Raw genomic sequence first — 23,709 nt, forward strand, 5'->3', positions numbered from 1 at the left:
TATTTCATTCCTCATTCTCACTCTGACTCACGCTGATGCTCAATGATGGCGGACAGCGCGAGTGAGAGCGACACGGACGGAGCCACCCCTCACTGCTCCTCATCCTTGTCCTCCTCCATCCTTATCTCTACGTTCCGTCTAGAAGAGTTGACGAACCGCCTGGCATCTTTACAGCAAGAGAATAAAGTGCTGAAGATCGAGCTCGAGACGTTTAAACTGAAGTGTAAAGCTCTGCAGGAGGAAAACAGAGACTTGCGCAAAGCCAGTGTCACCATAGTGAGTCATTCACACATGTGTTTACAGTTCATACTTATTTACCTAAATGCACACGAAAGCTAACACTAATAATAAGGAATTTGGTCATTTCGTGTGTTATTAAACTTATTTACAGTAGCTGTTACGGTAACGTTACATTTACGATTTACTAAAGCTAACGTGCTAATGATTAGCTTTTATTGTCTCATGTTTTCCGTTATGTCTTGTTAAATAAAATAAGAATAATTTACTAAACAAGCACCTTTTAGTGACTGTTGACGTTTTGTTTGTGTTCAGAATCTAAGAAACTGTCAGTGAAATATTAATCTTAGCACGAGCTAGCAGCACAATAATAAGTTAAACTGGGACAGTAATTAATGCCAGCCTCGTTAATATAACTCACATACTTAGTATAGAAGAGTATCTATATAGATAGGTCACAGAAAAAGTATAAAGTACACGTTTCATGGAGACTTGGTCTTATTTTTTGAGTGACAGTATAGTGAAGTGCCACAAGCACGTGCCAATGAAAGCACAATAGTTATAACTCCTCCTATAATATATCAACACGTTCCACTTTAATATTGTGGCTAGCTTTGTACGTCATGAGCTTGCTTATGTAGATTTGACAATTAATATATTGTAGTACAGTTTAACCCTCTAACCCTGACATATGAAATACGTTAGGAAAAGCTTTATTTTAAAATGAAATATATCAGTGTATTACACATTTTTACAAAATATTGAAATAAATCTAAAAAGGTTACCTGTTTTATGTCAGCCTTATGTATCATGATATGATAAAAATGTGGAGCTTATACTCAAGGAACAAAATATGCCTTAATTTTGTCTAGAAGCACTGCAAACATATATCATTTGGTGCTATTGCTGATGTATATTTGGACAAACAGTAAGATGATATTCTGATGCATTGTAATCACTGCAATCTTTATAACAGTACAGCAGACCACTTGTATAAAATGCTATAAAAGCCAGTTATCTACCTATAACATGTTTTAAGATTATATTTAAATGCTTAATTTTATTATCAAGTTGTGGGGGCAAAACATGTACCGTAATGCAATCCAATGCAATAGTGACTGAAGGATGAGCATGCTGTATCATATTTGCTTCACACACACACCCACACACATACACGCATATGGCATGAAGGCATGTAGTAGATTGTGTACAACAGGTTTTTCAGTAAAGTGTCAAATATTATACTGTAGGCTTTGAAGGGTTAAACAAATTTAGCTTGTAGTTCATCAAGTAAGTGAATGCCAATTATCTCATGGATGATGGATTGATTCATGTGCGTATGATTGCACATGGATTGATGATGATATACTGGTGCTACAGTACTGTAAAGCACAGTACCATCTATCATCAGTTTGTTTTGGTTGCTAGTTAATATTTGATGATCATTTGACAGCATGTGTTTGATGTACAATCAAAATTGAGAAAGCCGCTGGATGAGGTTTATTTCATCCCCATGTTATCTGCAGAGATCTTAATCATTATGCACTTCATGTTCTCTCAGGGTCTGCAAATGGCTTCTTGATGACACCTATATGTAGAAAATACGTCTGTTGTGTTAGACTTTCAGTTCCTTATACGTGATGGACTTGGGTTTCAGAGTGCATTGCCAATTTGTCTCTACAAGCCAGATGAACTTAGCTTGTCTTTATAAATTATAACTAAACCACTGCCCTGAAATGCCTTTGATTTATCCTCCTTCATGATGTTTTCCTTGGCCCAGTTTTGCTGCCTCCAACATTTCTTTAAATTGTTTCAGCTGCATTTAGATTGGAAACAAACGTCAGGCTTGAAGGGCTTTTGTTCTACATTCATTAGTCAGAGAGGCCACTTTCTTATGTTTGTGATCAGTCAAATTGTTTCTATATTGGTTGTGAAATATCTCCAAGTGTTGCTTTATGATTCACCCAGTTCCAGTATGATGTGTTAAGCAATTCTTCATAACATGCTTTTCAATAATGGTAAATGAGTTATTGATTAATTTTAGTAATGTGTTTATGTATGTTTGGATGTTTCTTGCTCTTTGAGAGTTGCCACTGTAAAGTTTGTTGTACCTTGTACATTAATAATAAAACCTCTTAATCAAAAAAAACAACAAATGATCAACACAACATGTTAGGAATAGGAATCGTTAGGACTAGCTCACCCACAAATGAGAATTTACTGAAAATATACTCACTATACTGATCCAAGATGTAAATGAGGTTGTTTCTTCATCAGAACAGATTTAGAGAAATCACAGGGAATGACCTAAGGGTGAGAATATTTTCAGCAAATGTTCTTTCTGGGAGAACTGTTCCTTGAACAAAAAGTATTTCGTTGTTTATTCCGAGTCAGCCCTACATTAGTAACCATTTATTACCATAATATATGCATGCAAAGTGAAGAAATGTTTGTTACTCGGAGGCAACAAATATAAGGTTAATGAATTATGTTTTCATTAACCGTTACTGATGTATTTTCAGTGGCTTTATACTAACATTTTTGTGCTTTCTAAAATTCTTTTTTAGCAAGCGAGAGCAGAACAAGAAGAAGAGTTCATCAGTAACACCCTGTTCAAGAAGATTCAGGCACTGCAGAAAGAGAAAGAAACTCTAGCAGTCAACTATGAGAAGGAAGAGGAGTTCCTCACCAATGAGCTCTCTCGAAAACTTATGCAAGTAAGTGCTCGGCTGTTGTCCTGTATGTGAATGCGATTTGTTCTAGGGATGGGCATTTTTCAGAAATATTGTATTAGAATATTTGAGCTCGTAAGAAAAAAATTAAAGTAAAATATGAGAAAGTCATTAATGACTCTACATTAATGTCGTTCCAAACCCGTGAGACCTCCGTTTATCTTTGGAACACAGTTTAAGATATTTTAGATTTAGTCCGAGAGCTCTCAGTCCCTCCATTGAAGCTGTGTGTACAGTATACTGTCCATGTCCAGAAAGGTAAGAAAAACATAATCAAAGTAGTCCATGTGACATCAGAGGGTCAGTTAGAATTAGTTGAAGCAAGAAAATACATTTTGTTCCAAAAGTAACCAAAAAAAAAACTTTATTCAGCATTGTCTTCTCTTCCGGGTCTGTTGTGAGTGCATTCACAACACTGCAGTGACGCTGCTGACGTGTTATCTTTGTTATTGGGCGCACCAGATAACAAATCAGAAGTGTCATACGTCAACAGTCACAGCAGTCGCGCTCACAATAGACCGAATTAATTAAAATCATGAAACCAATTTATCATTAACATATTACATTTATATATACATATATATATATATATATATATATATATATATATATATATATATATATATATATATATATATATATATATATATATATATATATATATATATATATATATATATATAGTGACGAGTCAGCTGCCTCCTCCCTGATTGTCACCGGCACCCCGTCCTAAATCGCCGCCCTTCACCAGGCTCCCGACTGGAGTGGGTGTGTGAGAGGAGGGGCGCTGGACGAGTCATGGCTGGCGGCGTGTGATGGGGCACACCTGATGTGAATGGAGCCTCATCCCCGCCGCTGTTTAAAAGCCCAACGCGCCTCTCCTTGGGAGACCGGTCTCTTCCCCCTGCATGCACACTGGTGTCCTCGTGGGTCCAGGAAGGGTGCGTTGAGGGACTCCCGCGCCACCAAGACGTGAGCTGCCGGACCCGCGATCCGGATGGGAACTGCACCCGTATACACGGCCGACGGGCCAGGATGCCGGGCCGTCCATCCCCTACCAGCGCTGCGGCCAACGAGAGAGACGCGGCCGCTCCGCCCCTTGCCTGGACCCTTCCTCGATGAACACTGCCCGTCCTACACAAACCCCGCAGCACGACGAGGACACCAGATTCCCTGTTATTTTGGACACTTTCCCCCTTTGACCACTTTTATTCCCTGTTATTTTATGATTTCTGTTAATAAAAGCCTCTCCGAGGCCTGACGCCACGCCCACTGTGTCTGTCTTGTGCTCCTCCCGTGACAAAATATATATATGTGAAGTGAGTGAAGTGAAGTGACATTCAGCCAAGTATGGTGACCCATACTCAGAATTTGTGCTCTGCATTTAACCCATCCGAAATGCACACACACAGAGCAGTGAACACACACACACACTGTGAGCACACACCCGGAGCAGTGGGCAGCCATTTATGCTGCGGCGCCCGGGGAGCAGTTTGGGGGTTCGATGCCTTGCTCAAGGGCACCTAAGTCATGGTATTGAAGGTGGAGAGAGAACTGTACATGCACTCCCCCCACCCACAATTCCGTCCGGCCCGAGACTAGAACCCACAACCCTTCGATTGGGAGTCCAACCCTCTAACCATTAGGCCACGACTTATATGTTAAATACATGTCAAAAACATATACATGTTAAAGAAAAAGAAGATGGTTTCCACCATTGTGTTCATAGATCTGATGATAAGTCACTGAGGGTGAGTACAGGAGATGTCGTTCAAGGTCTATTCTGTAATTGGCCTTGACCAAGCCTTCTGGGATCATTTAAACATACACACAATCTTGTTAAGAGTGATAGATTGAGCTCACCTACCAAGGACAGAGCTTCCATGAAAAGACTTTCCCAGTTCCACCAAACTCTTGAGGTTTATCTGACTTTGAATCAATGATTCATGCACTTTAAAGGAACTGCTTTAGTAATGCTGTCTTTAAGGAACTTATTACAGCTTAAAGGGTCCAGGGAATTCTGCTTGTCCTTAATTCCTTGTGGAACATGAGAGAAAGAGCCAGAAATGGAGCGGGAGAAGAGAGAAAGCTGCAGAGAAGCATATGGTCACCAGGGGTTGTACGCATTTCATCACAGATGGGAAAATGTTGAGTCATGGGTTGCAGTTTGTTGTAAATGCAGCTGTAAGCACTAAGAATCAACAAAGCGGTTTCATAAAAAAAAGAAAATAATTATTAGAACCAATCTCTTATCCAGTCTCCGAATGTGCTGAATGTATTCCCGCTATTCGCCAGATGATGTCACCTGAAGTTCAAGTTCAATCTTTTCATTACTACTGGAGCTGCCGGTTTGCTAAGTTCACAATGATTATAAAACAGCAAGCACAAAATATGGAAAAGTGGCAGGATTTCTTCAATTATGTGGCTTGAGCAGCTTCAGTCTGGCATACATTGATTTCATAGTTGTATCAGTTTAAAATCCATTTTCCCTGTTTCTTGCTTAGTTACAACATGAGAAGGCTGAACTGGAGCAGCACTTAGAACAGGAGCAGGAGTTTCAAGTCAACAAACTGATGAAGAAGATCAAAAAGCTGGAGAACGACACCATCTCCAAACAGCTCACCTTAGAACAGGTAACTCCTTCCAGCTTTGCTTATTGAATGCTAAAAGATTCTGTTCAGTTCTTCGCATATATTTGAACTCTTTTGTGTTCTTTTAGCTTAGTCGGGAAAAGATCGACTTGGAAAACACTTTAGAGCAAGAACAGGAAGCTCTTGTGAATCGGCTGTGGAAACGCATGGACAAACTGGAAGCAGAAAAAAGGCCAGTGCGGTTCTGTTGTCAGTAGCTGCTGGTTTGTGTAACACTGCCACTGCTCACCTAATGAATATAAACACTACCTCGTAATTGAGAAAGTACTGATGTCACTTTGAATATTTAAAGTGCCCCACATGCCTTTGATCAGTTATATCTGCACATTTTTCTGACTTTTAGGGGTTAGATTGAATGATTGTGATTTACAGGTCTTTGTTTTGTTCCAACCCTCCAGGACTCTTCAGGAGAAGCTTGACCAGCCCGTCTCTGCTCCACCCTCCCCGAGAGACATCTCCATGGAGATTGACTCGCCTGAGAATATGATGCGGCACATCCGATTCCTTAAGAGTGAGGTGGAGCGGCTGAAGAAGAACCTCCGCACTGCAGAGCTACAGCGTAAGCACCAGACATCATTCGATTTCCTCTTGGTCCTTCAAAAATATAAAATGAAAACGGGTCCTATTTTGCAAAGAAATTGTCTTTTAGCTAAATGTAATAACTTGGACTGCCCCAGAAACAACTTTTCTTTTCATCTAATCTCATGTTTTTTTTATGGTGTAACATTTTATGGTCACTAGATGGCACAATGTACATAAACAAGAATATCTCCTGACTAGGGCTTGTGTTCTCTTGGTTTTTTGTGACATCATATGGCAGGGCCTGAATTTAGAAAATGGGGCGGAATTCCTCCTTTAGGTGGCTCTTATGGGGCTCTTTTATAAAAAATTTAAATCTTTATAAAATAAGAATAGATTAATAATGACTAAAATGAACTGTGCTTTAAGTTTTTGAGGTAGGTTTAACAGTAACATTCAGGTACAGAAATACTAATGAAACAGAATAATACATTTAACTTTAAAATAACACTGGTTAGTCCTAAATGTATGAATAAACATTAGTGATGGACAGTATTAGGTTTATTTAGGTTGCTGTCTCTTAAAGACCTCATGCACGAATCTGTTACACGCAAGTTTTATTCTCTCAACTGTTAACATTCACTTAATATCCTCTATACCACTGATGTTCAGTATAAATCGACTATTTACATGAATACTCATCAAGACGGGCATCTTTTAATTCACAAAAGACATTTTTGTATGCATTTGGCCATTAAAGCGCAAAGGCATGCATTCTCAGATGTATCTCTATGTGCGCACACATTGGATGTGAGGCATCTCACAGAATGGTTCTCTCAGTCACAGCACACAGGTACTGAATTGAGCACTTGAATGCAGTGTTGCCAACTTGTCGACTTTTTTGCTAGATTTAATATATTTTCAGAGCCCTTTAGTGACTTTTTTTTTTATTAAATTTGAAAAATTATTTTGACTGTTTATTCTTGTCATGCACTTATACAGGTGCTGGTCATATAATTAGAATATCATCAAAAAGTTGATTTATTTCACTAATTCCATTTAAAAAGTGAAACTTGTATTATATTCATTCATTACACACAAACTGATATATTTCAAATGTTTATTCCTTTTAATTTTGATGATTATAACTGACAACTAAGGAAAATCCCAAATTCAATATCTCAGAAAAGTAGAATATTTTGAAAAGGTTCAATATTGAAGACACCTGGTGCCACACTAATCAGGGAATTAACTCAGAAGTCTCTTAGTCTAGTTCTGTAGGCTACACAATCATGGGGAAGACTGCTGACTTGACAGTAGTCCAAAAGACGACCATTGACACCTTGCACAAGGAGGGCAAGGAACAAAAGGTCATTGCAAAAAAGGCTGGCTGTTCACAGAGCTCTGTGTCCAAGCACATTAATAGAGAGGCGAAGAGAAAGAAAAGATGTGGTAGAAAAAGTGTACAAGCAATAGGAATAACCGCACCCTGGAGAGGATTGTGAAAAAAAAACCCATTCAAAAATGTGGGGGAGATTCACAAACAGTGGACTGCACCTGGAGTCAGTGCTTCAAGATCCACTATGCATAGACGTATGCAAGACATGGGTTTTAGCTGTCTATGGGGTATTGTGAAGAGGAAGATGCAATATGCCAGACCTAAAAATGCAGAAGAGCTGAAGGCCACTATCAGAGCAACCTGGGCTCTCATAACACCTGAGCAGTGCCACAGACTGATCGACTCCATGCCACGCCACATTGCTGCAGTAATTCAGGCAAAAGGAGCCTGACTAAGTATTGATTGCTGTACATGCTCATACTTTTCATGTTCATACTTTCTAAAAATCCTTTCTTTTTATTGGTCTTAAGTAATATTATAATTCTCTGAGATAATGAATTTGGGATTTTCCTTAGTTCCAGTTATAATCATCAAACTTAAAAGAAATAAACATTTGCAATATATCAGTCTTAATACACCCGGCGTAATGCGATGCAAGGCACAGCGCAAGTGTGTTTGCTAGTTTCAGTACGGCAATCTATGCATTTTCCCATCCAGCACCGCGTCGTTTAATTAGCAAATGCATTTGTGCACCCATGGGCGTGATGGTCTTAAAAAGAGGTGTGTTCAGGCGCATTGCTGGCGCATTGCTATTTTAAAGAGCTGAAAATACACTACACCATAGACCCACTCAAACCTGGTCTAAAGTCTGGTGCAATGTTTTTTCTTTATTTAAAGAGCGTGTTAGTATAGGCGGGTCCGCAACGCGTGTACACGCTGCTTATTAAACACAGGAACACACAGCAGCACACAAACATGCCAAATAAAAAAATTTAACGATTGCAATGCACAAGAATCTTTAGTAGGCTAATTAAATTTATATATATATATATATATATATATATGCCTATGCGGCATTATGGATAGTCATCGCATGTATCAGAATTAGGCTCTATTTGCTCGGCTCGCACACGAGTAGCTTCGTTTCATCTCGGAGACGCGTTCTGTCTTTGCGCTTGCCAAATTACGCCGTGTAAATAGCAAAACTGTCATTGCACGAGTGCAACTGGCTCTTAAAGGGAATGCAAGATCAGTCTCTGATTGGTTTATTGCACGTTACACCCAAAAAACACCCATTACTCATTAAGAGAATATGGTCAACCCGTTAATACCATGCGCCTGGGCGCGCCAACCGTTTTTCAGTTGTTAAAATAGCAAAAGTGGATTTGGACACGCCCTGAGTGCACCTGCGCTGTGCGCTTTACACTTTATGTTTAGATCATTAAAATAGGGCCCTGTGTGTAATGAATGCATATAATATACAAGTTTTCACTTTAGTTTGACTGAATTAGTGAAATAAATCATTTTTGATGATAATCTTATTATATGACCAGCGCCTGTATTAAAACATATACTTATATTAAAACAGTTTGTGAGCATGGATTAAGGGGAATAACAGCTTAACAGCTTTGAAGTGCCGACATTTCGCAGAACTCAAATACGACGTGCTGACGGCATTAATATGTTAATGACGCATGATGTCATTTAGCAAAATTAAGATACTTTTCAAGCAAGGTTTAGCTACTATCCATTTCAAATAGTTGGCAACACTGCTTGAATGTTTAAAATTGTAAGACTCAAAAGCACTTGCAAATGTTACATCCCTTTATCTGTCGCGATCGTCTTTCAAGTTGAAATATTTGTGGGAATTTCCAGTAAAACCTCGTTTTCAACAAGAAAACGCAATCCTTGGAGACATTTAAGTTTACCTGTACATGGTTAATAAATGGTTCATTATTGTTATCTAAAACTAAAACCATAAACATTTTCGTTACGTGAAAAGCTTTTTATATTTCAGCTAGCTGTCAAGGCAGCATTTATTGTTTTAATTTAGTTTAACTTGAAATAAAAATGTATAAAAACTATATTGACGAATTTTAAAAACAAACTAATAAAAAGGAGAAAAAAACACAACTAAATGACCAAAGCCTAAATTAAAACCAAAATGGAAAATATAAAAATAAAAGCTAATTTGATAACACTTTGCTATGTTCCGTTAGTTAATGTATTAACTAACATTAACAATCAATGAACAATACATTACAGTATTTATTCATCTTTATTAATGTTAGTTAATGAAAATGCAGTTGATTATTGTTAGTTCATTTTAGTTAACAGTGCATTCGCTAATGTTAACAAATACAACTTTTGATTATAATAATGCATTAGTAAATGTTGAAATAAACTAAGATTAATAAATGCTATAGAAGTATTGTTCATTCTTAGTTTGTTAATTTAAGCAGTTAACTAACATTAACTAATTAACCTTATTTTAAAGGGTTATCACTAATTTAGAATATTAATAAAAAATAAACTATAATAGTTTTTCTTTTGCTGGTAAGATTGTTGTAAACTAACAACATATGCTTTGATGCAGCAAGTGATTTCATCAACAGGTCCAAAACTTTCTCACACGGTCACATGCTTTTTGTCATGGTGACCTTATTTGGTCGTCTCATGGTAGTGCACGTGAACAAAGGCACTGTTACCGTGTGACTTTACCATAAAGATAAGCTCTGCTCATTGCAGTGTATTTGTTCATAGATACAGAGAAGAGGGCTCAGTACATAGAAGAAGAGCGCCACATGAGGGAGGAGAACATCCGCCTGCAGAGGAAGCTTCAGAGGGAGGTGGAGCATAGGGAGGCCCTGTGCCGGCAGCTCTCTGAGAGCGAGTCCAGTTTGGAGATGGATGATGAGAGGTATCCACAGCCCAAACATCACATGTAATACTAGGGCACTATGTATTGTCTATGACAGTGGTTCTCAACCACGTTCCTGGAGTCCCCCAAAAACCACACATTTTGCATATCACCTAATCAAACACACCTGATTTAATTCATCAGCTGAGACTCCAAGACCTGAAATGGGAGGTTTCAAACAAAGGACACATTCAAAATTAGCATTTTTGTGGTTGCTTTAGGAATGTGATTGAGAACCACGGGTCTTTGATAATATCATATTTGCTGGAAACTTGTGTTGAGTATGTCACTCTCTTGAAAAAAAACAAAAAAACACAAATGCATGCCTTCACGGCATGATGTAGGTTAGTTGAATCTTTTTTGAATTACCACAAAATTCAGTACATGGGGACAAAAAAGCCTTTGCACATGTTTTTGACTTCTATTTCTATATTATGAATATGACACGAGCAAGTGTGCTGTTTTTATTGAATATCTGCATGATTGCAAATATGATTATGGATTTTTTTACAACAGATCAATAAACATAAATTAAATATTGTGAGTTACATTTTAGATTTAATATTGTCTGTTTTTGCTCTATTTGGGCAACAAAAATTGATTCAAACAAAGCCACAATGGAACCTTTGTGCATCTCCAAGCGACTTTTTTAACATTTTAATTAATGATTCAGTTATCTAGTCATAAAACAGTTTTATCACAATTTAAAGTATTATTTTAAAAATATTAACCTAGTATTTATTCAGTTATAATTGCAGTGTAAATAAAGCTAAATGCTGCTTTAGATGTAGCTTCTGTTTGAAAAACTACTACATTTGTCTATATAGTTTATTGATTAAAGATGCATACATTAGAGAGAAGAAAAATGCCCTGGGAATCATTTGGCAATTATTGCTCTGTAATGAAGTTAATTGTGTTAAATTGTGTAAAATTATCGTTAGAAAATCCCAGAACAGTCACGCACTGCTTCACTTAAATGGGTTTATTTGACTTTTGTTATGCAGGTACTTCAATGAGATGTCCGCTCAAGGCCTACGTCCCCGTACCGTATCCAGTCCCATTCCCTATAGCCCATCCCCATCCTCCAGCAGACCCATCTCACCAGGTATACAATGTTTACTTGAAAACATATTTTAGGCATGGTTCACTAAAAAGAACAGTTCGGTCCACTACACACGGTTCGGCACACGCTGGGACCACGGTTCAACTTAAATCTGACAAAGCATTTGTAATATCATCTGTAATATGGTTTGTTATAAATAGCATGTAAAAAAAAAAAAAACAGGGTTCAGTTTATAAATGTTTCTGTTGATGCATGTGCATTCTGGCTTCCCAGACATTACAATAACAAAAATGTGCAAACCTGCGCCTCAGAATGCGTGCAAATATAAGCTCTCTCTGAAGTATTGTTTAAATTGACAAAAACTCACTTTTTATTGTTTGTATCTTTACTCTATTGTATTTTTGTGCTGTTGCTTGTAGTTGGATAGAATAATCTTTTTTTTTTTTTTTTGAAAGTATAGTTTTTCCATAAACACAGCACATACCGAACTGTACCGAAACCATGACTCTAAAACCATGAAACAAACCAGTATGTGAAAAAGTATTTTATGCATCTTTCCCGAAGAACTTGATAATTTTAGCTTGCTATTGAAAATGGGTGCCAGTTTCTATTGTGGTATTTTGTAGTAATGAAAACGATGCACCTGTTATGTACTCCAACATCGTGAGAGAACATAAGTAATGAAGTAAAAAACAATTTTTCAATTCTTCATAAACTGATTCAGAGTTGGTAAACTTTAGTTGAATCAGATTCAGTCCACACATGTCTTCAGGAGCAGGTCTGGCCAACTTTTCTTGACAGAATCATTCAACATAATAAATCCACAAGCACATAGATCTTTAGAAGATTTCTTTAGAAGTGCACTGCCCGTCTAGGCAGGCTTTTTGATGTTATTGGTGTTCTGATGACAAAACATTTGGCTTAACAATAGGCAGCTAAAACCACAACCTCATTTTGACTGAAATCTAAGCATGTATCCTTTAATGAAAATGTCTCGTCTAAGACTGCTGAAAGGTTTTAAAGGAAATTGCAATAAATATATTAGTAAAGGATTTGTTCACTTCAAAATGGAAGTTCAATCATCATTTACTCCTGTTTTTCCAACCCTGCTAAAAATCTGTGAGACATACAAGGTGAATTTTGCCCTGGCTAAATTTTTTAACATAATGAAAGTGAATGAGGACTGGATATGTCAAGCTCCAAAGTTACAAACAGCTTCAATAAAAGTATCATAAAAGTGCTTAATATGACTCCGTTTTACTATATTACTAGTCCACTGAAGTTATTTGATAAATGTTTGCCAATTGTTACTTCAAGGCTGTGTTGTTATTCATAGACTGTCTATGTGTAATGTATATTCATTCGATATGTACATAGTGATGGCAGATTTAAGAAAACAATTGTTCTTTTAGATCAGATATTTTCAATGGATTAATCAAAATTGCAAAACTGATCTCAATTATTTATTCACTAGTGTTAATTTTTAGTTAACTCGCTGACTTGACACAATGGAGATAAATGGCTTGAATTTCTATTCTCACAAATCTCCTCCTTTATCGTTGTTAAATGGGAACTGGCACCCAGTAGATTATTACTGTATAATAATGAACCTCAAGGAATTTGCTAAAGCCTTGCTGACTTTGTTCCCTGGTTTTGCAGGGTTGTCATATGCGAGCCACACAATGGGCTTCACCCCGCCATCTACACTGACCAGAGCAGGCATGTCCTTTTACAACACACCCGGCCTACATGTCCACGCAGGAGCCTCACACAGCATTGCAGTGAGTTCTGTCTGATGTTTTCCTTTGTCTCGCTCTCAAGTCTATCAACCTAGTGTGTGGGTGCTATACTTGTGCAAGTCTGGTTTACCTAACGTGGCTGTATGTAAACTCATGCGTTCACATCAAAACTAACATCACGTCACACTAATAAATAAAAAAATGGTGCGGTGAAATGTTTTAATTTGAACAAACAACTGGTAATGCATCTTTTAAGACAGTCACGGATGTATGCATACCGTCAATGTGACCGTTTTTTTGTTCTTCTAAACGCTTTTCACTTTTGCCCTACAAAGAAAACTCATCAACCAATAAGATGTGGGATTTTGGTCACATGCCCCGAGTCACAGCTGTTACATTAATGTACATTTTGGTGGCTCATGAACACAGTATTTTGTTAAGTGACCGTCATTATCAGTGGAGTTATTGGAAACGAATGAGCTGACAGCTGCTAAACAAACTATTACAGAAAATGTGAATGAATGCAAAACCCCGCCTTCTAAAATGTGAACCCAGTATTCAACCGATACATACTGGAGAAATGGCAAGCGGAATGGGAAGAATGTCAAAATAACAAACTTTTTAAAATAAATTCTGTTGTAGGAACAAGATTTATTCTTTTAAATCCAGGCATGACCAAGATGTGTATAGAAGGTGTCGTATTGGACATGGGCCTAGAATAACTTTTTTTTTTAAATTTAACCGCTTAAAGGTCCCATGAAGTGCCTTGAAACACGCAGCATTGTTCTATGTGGTGAAGTAATTTGTAATAAAACAGGAAGAGAGGGCGGGACATATCTAGCAGCCCTGCCCCCTTTTTAAAATAGCCAATAGCATTTTGTTTATATCTGCTCGGGCCAGAGCCGTTGAGCTGATCTGTAAAGTCGCATTTGATAGCCACAGTCTAAAAGATTACCTCCTAGTAGGGATGTCAAATTTCGATTATTTCCATGATCGATCGTCGTTTAAATTAACGATCAATTAATCGATTAATCGTTAACCATAATACTGCAAAATGCGTCTATTGCAGGCACGCAGTCAGCGGTATGACAGGATGTGCAAAAGCCACACACACACACAAAACGCTTTCTCACTTGAATTAAAGAGGTTTTAGTCTGAATAAAATGCTAGTAGCAGGATTATAAAATGAATAGATGCGATTATGATCATTTGATAAAATGAAGAGATTGCGCCATACTTTTGAGGTCATTTTACTTTGTTGACAGTTTCCAATCCCGCACGGAGAACGCTGAACGTGCCTCTTTAAACGGTTTTGTGGTGCTCGTTGTTGTATTTTAAAGCACAATTGCAATGTTTTCAACTGACATTATTGTATAAAATTATCCGAAATGTGGAGCGCGTGTGACTGCGCTGCACATAAAGTGAACTACATCGGCGCTGCTGCACCAAAAACACAGTTGCTCACATTAATTTGATCCTGCTGGATTCTGTCCAAGAAAATGTCAGATTTTTTTAATATCCGGCATACAGCGCATTAGATCGTGACAGTGCATGCGTGCAGTCGAGGATGAGCGAGCGCGGATTTGGCTAGATTTATTTGGAGGTTATTGATCAGGTCTCATTCGGCACAAATCGAAATGTTTCCATATTCGCAATGTATTTGAATGTTAAACTATTATTTATAATGTAAACTAGGCTTGTACTTAACACGCATTCGCATATAGACGGAAAAGATGATCCTCTTCATATGAGCAAAAACGTGCACACACTTCTGTTTTAAATCCGTTAATCTTAATTAGCCTATTTAAGTCGGATATATTTCGCATAGCCGATTTAAAAAAAAAAAAAAAAAAAACATGAAAACAAATTGTTATTTTTATTTTGGGCCTATTACTTAGTAGGCTATAAAATTTCCTTAAAACATCCCATTTTGTCCCAGGGCTTAGAACCTGTGCCCTAGTCAGGTCCATGCAGAAACTTGTGTACGATGCTCGGCGTCACCGTTTAGTGACAGCAGTGAATGCTCCAGGAATGTGTCGGTCACAGCGCCTATTAATCGCTGTTTTGAATCCAGCAATTATTTATTTAGAAATGGTAAGATCTGATTATGACAAGTGTGGTATAAAAGCTTTGTTTATTAGAGGAATAATAGGTTAACTGGAAAATGTTAGATCGTGACCATGCTTTTGGACCCCATAGTCTTCATTTACGCGGCTTTGTTCTGGTTTGCCGGTTGGTCACGAATTTCCTCAAATTCAGTATATTTAGGCATTGTTTCTTTTCCTAAATCTTCATAGTCTAACCCTCTAATTTCCCAGGTTTATTTTATTATCTTTCGCTTTTAATAACTGTTTTCGCATCTCTTACTGTGGTAAACATGGGAAGGGAAATTAAAGATTTCATGAATTAAGAATTCGTTCGATTTATTAATTTGTTCCCTTATTTCACTTAAATCATGGGTTATTTAGGGAACAAAATTAATGAAACATGGACAATTGCCACATTAATAATTCGTAGGAATGAATTAACAAGTTGTAGGAATGAATAGACTACCTGTCCTGTCACTGTGTCCCGCAGCCCTGCAAAGCGCACGATATAAAACAGTTATCTGATGAAATGATTAGTAACTACATTTCTATTGCATTTAATGTTGAAGAACTTTTATGTTGTTTCTATTTTAATGTACTTTAAAGTTTAAATCACATTAAAAGCCTAATTTGTACATTGTGAATGAATGATGATGCTTTTATATATCGTCACCGTCACTCACAGCCGCTCGCACGTGTTGAGTGCGCATGAGCCGCACGCAGCCCAACATTGAATCGGTTAACCGACCATCGATAGCCTTAATCGATTGCATCTCTTATCGACAATTAATCGATCATCGATTAATCGTTGACATCCCTACCTCCTAGATTCAATATGAAACTCTTAGTTAAACAAAATAGTGGTCATAATCATGCTGAAGCTGCGTAGTTTTTAATACATGCCAACTTGCGCATATGATCTGCTCTGTGCGATCGCGTCTCTGGACTGAAACCAGACCTTATTTGCACTAATCTAGAGCTTATTTACACTGAATCGTTCCCTGTGGCCTACATTGTGCACTATGAGCCATTCACTATACAGGAAATATTAAAAACTGTGAACAAGTGACCGATCTCAGCCGCAGCTTCAGTGTCGATTTATAATGCAGGGGGGCGGGCACTTCGGATTCTAGAGAGCATTTGATTGGTCAGAAGATTTGATGAGAAGATGAAGTACAAAGTGACGTCAAAAAAAAATTGTTGAGCCGTTTTGGATGAAGTGACGAACTGCAAGCTTTGAATGCTAATATATTTCTAAATGTGAATTTTGTCACTGTTTAGGAGCGCACAGTGCCTTATAGATAACCTTAACACTAACAAATTGATAACAGCCAAAAAACTTGAATTTTGATTTCATGGAGACTTTAAGGCCATTTTGCCTTAAGCAGTTTATCTGGAAGAATCACATTCCTGATAAATATCACTTACTGTCGGAGAATGAATTTGCATGTCCATTCAAGACGTTAAAGTCTGAACAGACAAATAGCATGTGAACAATTTTAGTGACGAGCATCGATATGAATAGGCCTTAAAGTTGCAGTCACTTTTACGTTGTTTGGTGAAATTTTGTGAGCAATATTCAGTCATTTTAAAAATCAGTAACCATCAGGAGTTTTAAGAGATGGCAAAAAAGTTCCACACAATGATTTTGCTTGTCTTCAAATTTGCCACATGCACCTACAGAAACCTGGTTGATTTGAAAATGACTTAAATATGAGCTGTACTTCATGCATCACAACAGTATTGACACTTGTCAATGATACCTTTTTGTCCACCAAGTTTCGCATAAATTTTGCCAATGTGACTGCACACAGTTCTATCAGGACAGCTTTCTGTAATTTTCTGCAGAGTAATTTGAGTAATTAGCAGTTTCCATGTGTGCCTACTGCCTAGTCTTTACTTTATCTTCTTGTGATGTGTTTATTATGTGCGAAAGGTCATTTGGATTATATTTCAAACGTTAACCAGCCTGTGTTTCCACTGAGATGATGTAACTGTTTCACTGCATGGCCTGGCCACAAAACAACCATCATGGCCAAGTCACTTCGATTCAGCATCACAAGTTGCTTTTGATGGAAAGTTCAGAAGTTAATTTAATGTTAATATACATGTATACACAGGTGCTTAATTTTTGGAGTAATTGATGCCACCCATGACAGGGTATATACAGCAATCCTTAAGTTAAATTTACTACTTTTTAATACCTTTTTTACTACCTTCAGAATATTTTTTAAAACCATCACGACACTGAATTGCAAGTGTTAATCAGCGACCTTTCTATAATTTACACAGATTTTTTACTTTTTACAATAAAAATAAAACCAATGCCATTCTTTATACTTATTGTGTTTAAAGTTTTTCTACAAGTTATATAATTATGAAAAACAGTAAACAAGTTTCCCCCAAATTTAATTTGTCTTTTAATTTATGAAATTTAAACATTTTATTTTTGGTAAATAAAGGGGATTTGCTATTAAAATTAAAACATGGAAGAAATATTGTGATTTTTTTATTCAAAAAATAAAGTTTTTTAATTTTTTTCAACAGTAGTAGCAGTATCACATACATTATTACTAAATAATAGTAATATTTCTAGCACAATGCCCTTATGTAAAAATTTACTTTTAGGCCTAATGAATGCATATTTGTCATTTTAACTGAACTTAAGACTGGTGGTGATGCTTAAGATATTTTTGGTCATTGAGGGTTTCTGTAACAAAATAGTAATAGATCAAATTAATTATTATTAAAAGATAATACTACTACTAATTCTACTATCATACTAATGTATATACAATGCACTATTAATTGATGAGCTGCTGGGTTCATGAATATTAATCACGTTGTCTGCGTTCGGTCAAACTGATTTGCTGAAATCAAAACAGGGACGGTACTAAACCAGCGCCAGCCAATGAAATTGCCATTAGCTCCGCCCACTACCGGAGAAACCGGTGTGTCTTCTGCTTGTTTGAAAATGAATATGAATAATTCTAAATGAACTCCGTTATTTTGACAGGAGAAGACAACAAAGAATAGTTTACATATAGCGTGTTGATTCAGCGTGGTAAGACTCTCGCTCTCTCTCTCTTTGCATGTGTGAGAAACAGCGCTATCAGTAAATCTGTTAGAAAACTTGCATTTGCCCATGAAGACGACGATGGTTGTCCAGTCTTTGAAGATATGCCTTGAACAGTGTTGCCAGATTGGACTAAAGATTTCCAGCCCAATTACAGCTTAAAACCCGCCCATTTAAAAAAATACCAGCCCAAAATACATACTGTTATTAAAACTGTTTTAGAATAAAAAAAAATTCTTATTAAACAACCAGACTAACAAATTGCACATTGGAGAGCACGAGGCTTGCCCCAAGTATATCCAATGCATCTTTTTTTGTTATATATAAATGATAATTTTAATAAAACACAAGGTCTACATCGGAAACCTCAGAAGGGGACATCATTTTTTATTGTTCTTGTGCTACTATTGTCAGAACTACAGTTCTTTTCTAATAGGCCAATTCTCAAATCATTTCATTACTTTTCTTTTTGTATTAGTAGGCAACTTACAAATTTGTGCTTAATTACCAACTAATTATTTTTTTATATTATCATTAGTAAAATTATTATTATTATTTAACTTATAGACCACTGGGCAAATCAACATGAATTCTCGTTTTTTCCTTCTTTTAATTTTAAATAAAATAATGACTGAATGATACACTGAATCGTCATCAGCTATTATGTTTCATAAATGATCAAACATCAGAATTGTACATCAAAATAAAACTGTAGGCTAATAGCATAAACACGTTTACCTTTTAATATTTTTTTAATGTAGATAATCCCCGCAGAACTGATGAAAACGTCTTTATTATAGAACAATTCTAGAACTATTTAAAGATAGGACCAACTTTGTACAGTCAAAACCAGTTTGATTAATAGATCGTTGAGTCAAATCTCTCCAGCAACTGCCTGGGAGGTTTGAATGTTGCCGAGGTAAACCCATTTCTGACCAGGACAGTGCACACATCCATGATGCTGGAGAGTAAAGGTAGTCCCATGCGATTCCTAGTGTCATCTTTTAAAAGCGAGACGAGGGAAAATGCCCGCTCAACATTGGCATTGGAAACAGGCAGAACAAGAAGTCTTATAACGAATTAGCCTAGAACAACCCCAATCAAGCTTGAAGTCTGATTGGACAGGATTCCCCTGAACCTTATTGGCTAACCTGAACCATACCTAATTTTAACATCATCCTACATTAGCTATATAATTTATTTTATAGTTAGTTTTCATTAAAAAAATAAAAATAAATAAAGAATACTGTTTATAGTCAAAAATAAATACCCGCCTGTTGTATCAAAAACCAGCCCAAATTTTAAAGACCCGCCCAATGCATTTTTTTCCGGTCGGACGTGACCAAAAGGAGCCCAATTGGGCGGGAACCCGCCCAATCTGGCAACACTGGCCTTGAAGCAAGTCTAAAATAAAACGGAAGCCAGCCACTTCTGTTGAGCGCGCAGTGTTCTGAGATGATGCCGAACGACCACTGAATATGACGTCAGCATCAAACATACGTTGAGACGGAGACGAAAGATCTTTGATTATCTGCCCAGATATGCTAAAGCCCATATTTAAACGAACTAACGCGAACGCAGATAGAATTTCAGAATAGGACACCTGATAGTCTGAAAAAATAATACCTAATTTGGAAAAAAATAATACCTCTGAGACCACATTTAACACTTTTAATGGCCTTAAATTTGACTATTTTGATTTATCACTTTTTAATACTTTTTAAAACCCCGCGGACACCCTGCATGAATCAACATAAAAACTGCCCAAATTTACTTGTATGATCACATCATATAATCATTGCTTAAATGTGTTCATTGTTTCTGCCATAATTAATATTTACTGCATGACTTGGATGATTTTATAACTGTACATTTCTGCCACATACTGCAGATATTAAACATTCCCCTCTCCTAATTGTAATGTAGAAATATTAATTTTCTGTGAAGCTGCTTTGAAACGATATGTATCGTGAAAAGCTCTGTATAATTAAATGTGAATTGAACTGAATTATTTCATCAAAAATTTAAGTTGTTAAAGTTGTAAAACTAAAAATAAAATAATTTCATTGTAATAGAGCTGTTATTTTATTTGAAAATTACAATTCCTGAATTTTCAGCATTATTACTCCAGTCTTCGGTGTCACATGATCCTTCAGAAATCATTCTAATCTGCTGATTTGGTGCTCAATTATGTCATTTTATTATCAGTGGTGAAGACTGCCTAGTGTGTTTCTGCTGCCTAATATTTCTTTGTAGATCATGTGATGTTTCTTGTGTGCCAAATCTCTGAAGGATCATGTGACACTGAGAGCTGAAATAATGGTTGCTGAAAATGTTCACTGTATTACTTTTTTTATTGTCAAATGATAAAATCTTCAAAAAACTAAAAATGTAATTATTCCAAACTTTTAACCACCAATGTAAGGATAAAATAAAGGGCACTCAATTCAAAATAATTATTTTAAAACAAGTGAGCAGGTAACATAATGTGACCTGAGCTACTGTGCAGCATGACACAGGAACTGTACTTGCATGCCAAATGGTTATAAATAGGCTAATGTAAAACTTCAACTCTTTTAAACATCCGTTTTGTCATATTAAATTACATTTTATAAATGATTTATTGTCCTTTCTCTTCCCACAGAGACCCTCCCCAAGAAGAAGCAACAGTCCAGACAAATTCAAGCGGCCCACACCCCCTCCTTCTCCCAACACGCAGCCTGGCGTCCATCCCCCTCCTCCCCCTCCACCCGCCGTGCATCCAACATCATCCCAGGCAGCTCCACTGCAGCCGCAGCAGTCCTTGCAGCCATAGATCAGGGACTTGAAACAGAGCTGCTTCACTGTAATATTCCTAATCCTCTCCAGCTCTAAAACCATTCATCTGTGTTGTGCTCATAGTTCTGTTTCGAAGTGTTTTTTTGTGTCCACTAAAGATGATGTGTGAGGTGAAGGCATTTCCAGCTCGGAGGAAATGAACCTCTCTTCAGTGAATTAGCAAGTACTTACTGCTTTGGCATCAGTGTGTGTCAAGCGATCTGCGCCCATAGTGATCTCTTAGAAAAATACTATTAAGGAAATTATGCGGCCATATATTTTTCATAGTTGAATATTTTTCTAGTGTTAAGACACTTTAAAAGTGTCATCCAGAGTGGACCAGCCAGACATTATAGAGAGCCACAGGTGAATAGTGGTCAAAGCAGCTAATGGCCTTTTAAGGATAAAATTGCGGCCCAATATCACTTTTGAATTCTTGGTTAATAATTCATGGGATAGTGTCTCAGTACGGAATAAAACAAAATGAAGCAAAATGCTTTGGGTAGTTTCTCCATAAACACATTTGGAAAGCAAGACAGCAAAATACTTTGCATTAGTGATAAGTCTCCCAAAGAAGTGACCAGGTCAAATTGCATACTAAAATCTGAAAAGAATTTTATATATATAGAGAGAGTGAAATATGACCTGGACAGTAAGTGACACCCTGTCAAGTGATTTTTATATTTTTTTGTTTTATTTTAATTTTTTGCAGTGTTCACTTGAGACCTGTGGTAGATGACTTGGTGTTTTGTGGCTGCTGCAGATGCAATGCATTGTTGGCATCTGCCAGACTTTAATGTTCCTGGTTGGTTCTAAAAGCTTTTTATAATTTAGCAAGACACTTAAGACATTAAATGGCGCAGATCAGAAAATACACGTGTATGTGTAAAGGGGTGTTCTTGTTTTTTTTTTTTTATTACAAACACACCTGCAGCTCTTTTCTGCTAAACAGTGTCTGGTACCACTGTGATATTTTTTGTTTTTCTTAAGAATATACTGACTTATAAAAATTAGTTTCAGTTTGAAAAGAATTAAAGTGTGTTAAATAGACTTTTGTATGCTTTGCAAAAAATGCAAATAGGGGTCCCTTTTGTAAAATGTTTGCGAGTTCATCTTAGACCCTCATGTCACTGGTAAGCTTTAGTTTTCAACTATATACAGGATTCTCTCAGAGTTACCAAATAAATCAGAAATTGATTTGGTGCATCTGAATATGACGAACAACAGAAAACAAGGAAGCGCTTCTTATGTACTGTGAACGGCTATCATTTCCTGCAGATCAAAGTAAACAAGTGATTCATTTCCTGGTACTAACCAGCTGGATTTCAGTTAAATTGTGATAGGTTAGCTGTAGCCAGATGAACACTAGGCCGTTTTGTCGAACAATATCCCATGAAAAGATCACTGAGTCTAGCTGCAGCATGACATCAGATCTTTTCATATTTACTACAGTGTCTATAAAGTCTTTTCTTTTCATCTTTTTTATTTTTCACCATGTATTCTTTGAGAGCACAATTCATTAGGTTGAGCAGAAGAACCTGGAATATATTGTTTCACTTTTGTTTACCTTTTTACTGTGATCATTGTAAATACTCATGTCTCTGTATAGAAAAAGATTTCAGTTGTACCAAAGCTACATTTCGTCCTTTTCAGCTCCACCCAGCTTTTAAGACTAATGAATGTACGTTTGCTCGTTTTACTGCTATCATTAACAGATGGGACACCTTTGAGCCTTAACTCACTGCGGCATTACTAAATGTAAGCATCCTCTAGCTTTTCCTACATTATATCAAGGCCTTATTATGTGGTTGATGTTACTCAGTGGTTAGATTGCTCCATTTTAATCAGGTGCAAGATATGCATTGCATCATTTGTAAAGCAAGAACATGCTACATTATGTAATGGTTATTAAAATGATGATGATTATCATAACTGAAGATCTCGAATTGATGTAAAAACTCATGACTCTGCACTGAACTTTTCGAGTATTTCTTTCCTTTATGAAGCTAAAGCACTTTTTACGTCACTCTGGATAAAAGCATCTGCTAATTGCCTTAAATATAAAAGCTTTGACGTGATTGAATCGCATTGCAACTGTACCAACAATTACACTGTTTCACCATGTTCAAAAAAGTAAAATTAATGTATTCTTAAAATATTTGAGAAATCTTATGAAACATTTGAAATATGTTGTGGTAGTACTGTGAGGAAACCTTCCTGACAGCTTTTGGTCTTGTGATATTTTTTTCTTCTTCTTGTTCCCACGATCTGTTGTATTGAGCTTTATCTTTGCAGTGCATTCCCGTTCAAAAAGACCTTGCTTTGATACTGTGAGAAAGTTAGCACACCAGCAATGTGAGTGTCTGTCCCTTCGGCAGAATCTCAAGGCCCTGCTTTGATGAAGATGGATGATTTAAAATGTGCATTTTAAATTTTTATGTTTATTTGTATGATCACAAAACGGATAGTAAAGAGCTGGAAACTGTATGAGAATAGCTTGATCTTTTAATCTATGCATGAGAAATGCAA

The 23,709-nt window shown here is 36.8% G+C and overlaps 1 protein-coding gene across 1 annotated transcript; it reads left to right on the plus strand.

The window, feature by feature from the left end:
- ccdc6b (coiled-coil domain containing 6b) lies at window positions 1–23,667 on the plus strand. Its single transcript, XM_026223085.1, has 9 exons — window positions 1–276; window positions 2,805–2,954; window positions 5,474–5,602; window positions 5,689–5,792; window positions 6,019–6,179; window positions 10,242–10,398; window positions 11,403–11,503; window positions 13,121–13,242; window positions 21,008–23,667. The coding sequence occupies exons 1-9, from the start codon at window positions 43–45 to the stop codon at window positions 21,176–21,178; spliced, it is 1,329 nt and encodes a 442-aa protein (XP_026078870.1). The 5' UTR covers window positions 1–42; the 3' UTR covers window positions 21,179–23,667.
- The last annotated feature ends 42 nt before the right edge of the window (window positions 23,668–23,709 follow it).

Source organism: Carassius auratus, chromosome 37 (assembly GCF_003368295.1).
Source record: "Carassius auratus strain Wakin chromosome 37, ASM336829v1, whole genome shotgun sequence".
NCBI lineage: Eukaryota > Metazoa > Chordata > Actinopteri > Cypriniformes > Cyprinidae > Carassius > Carassius auratus.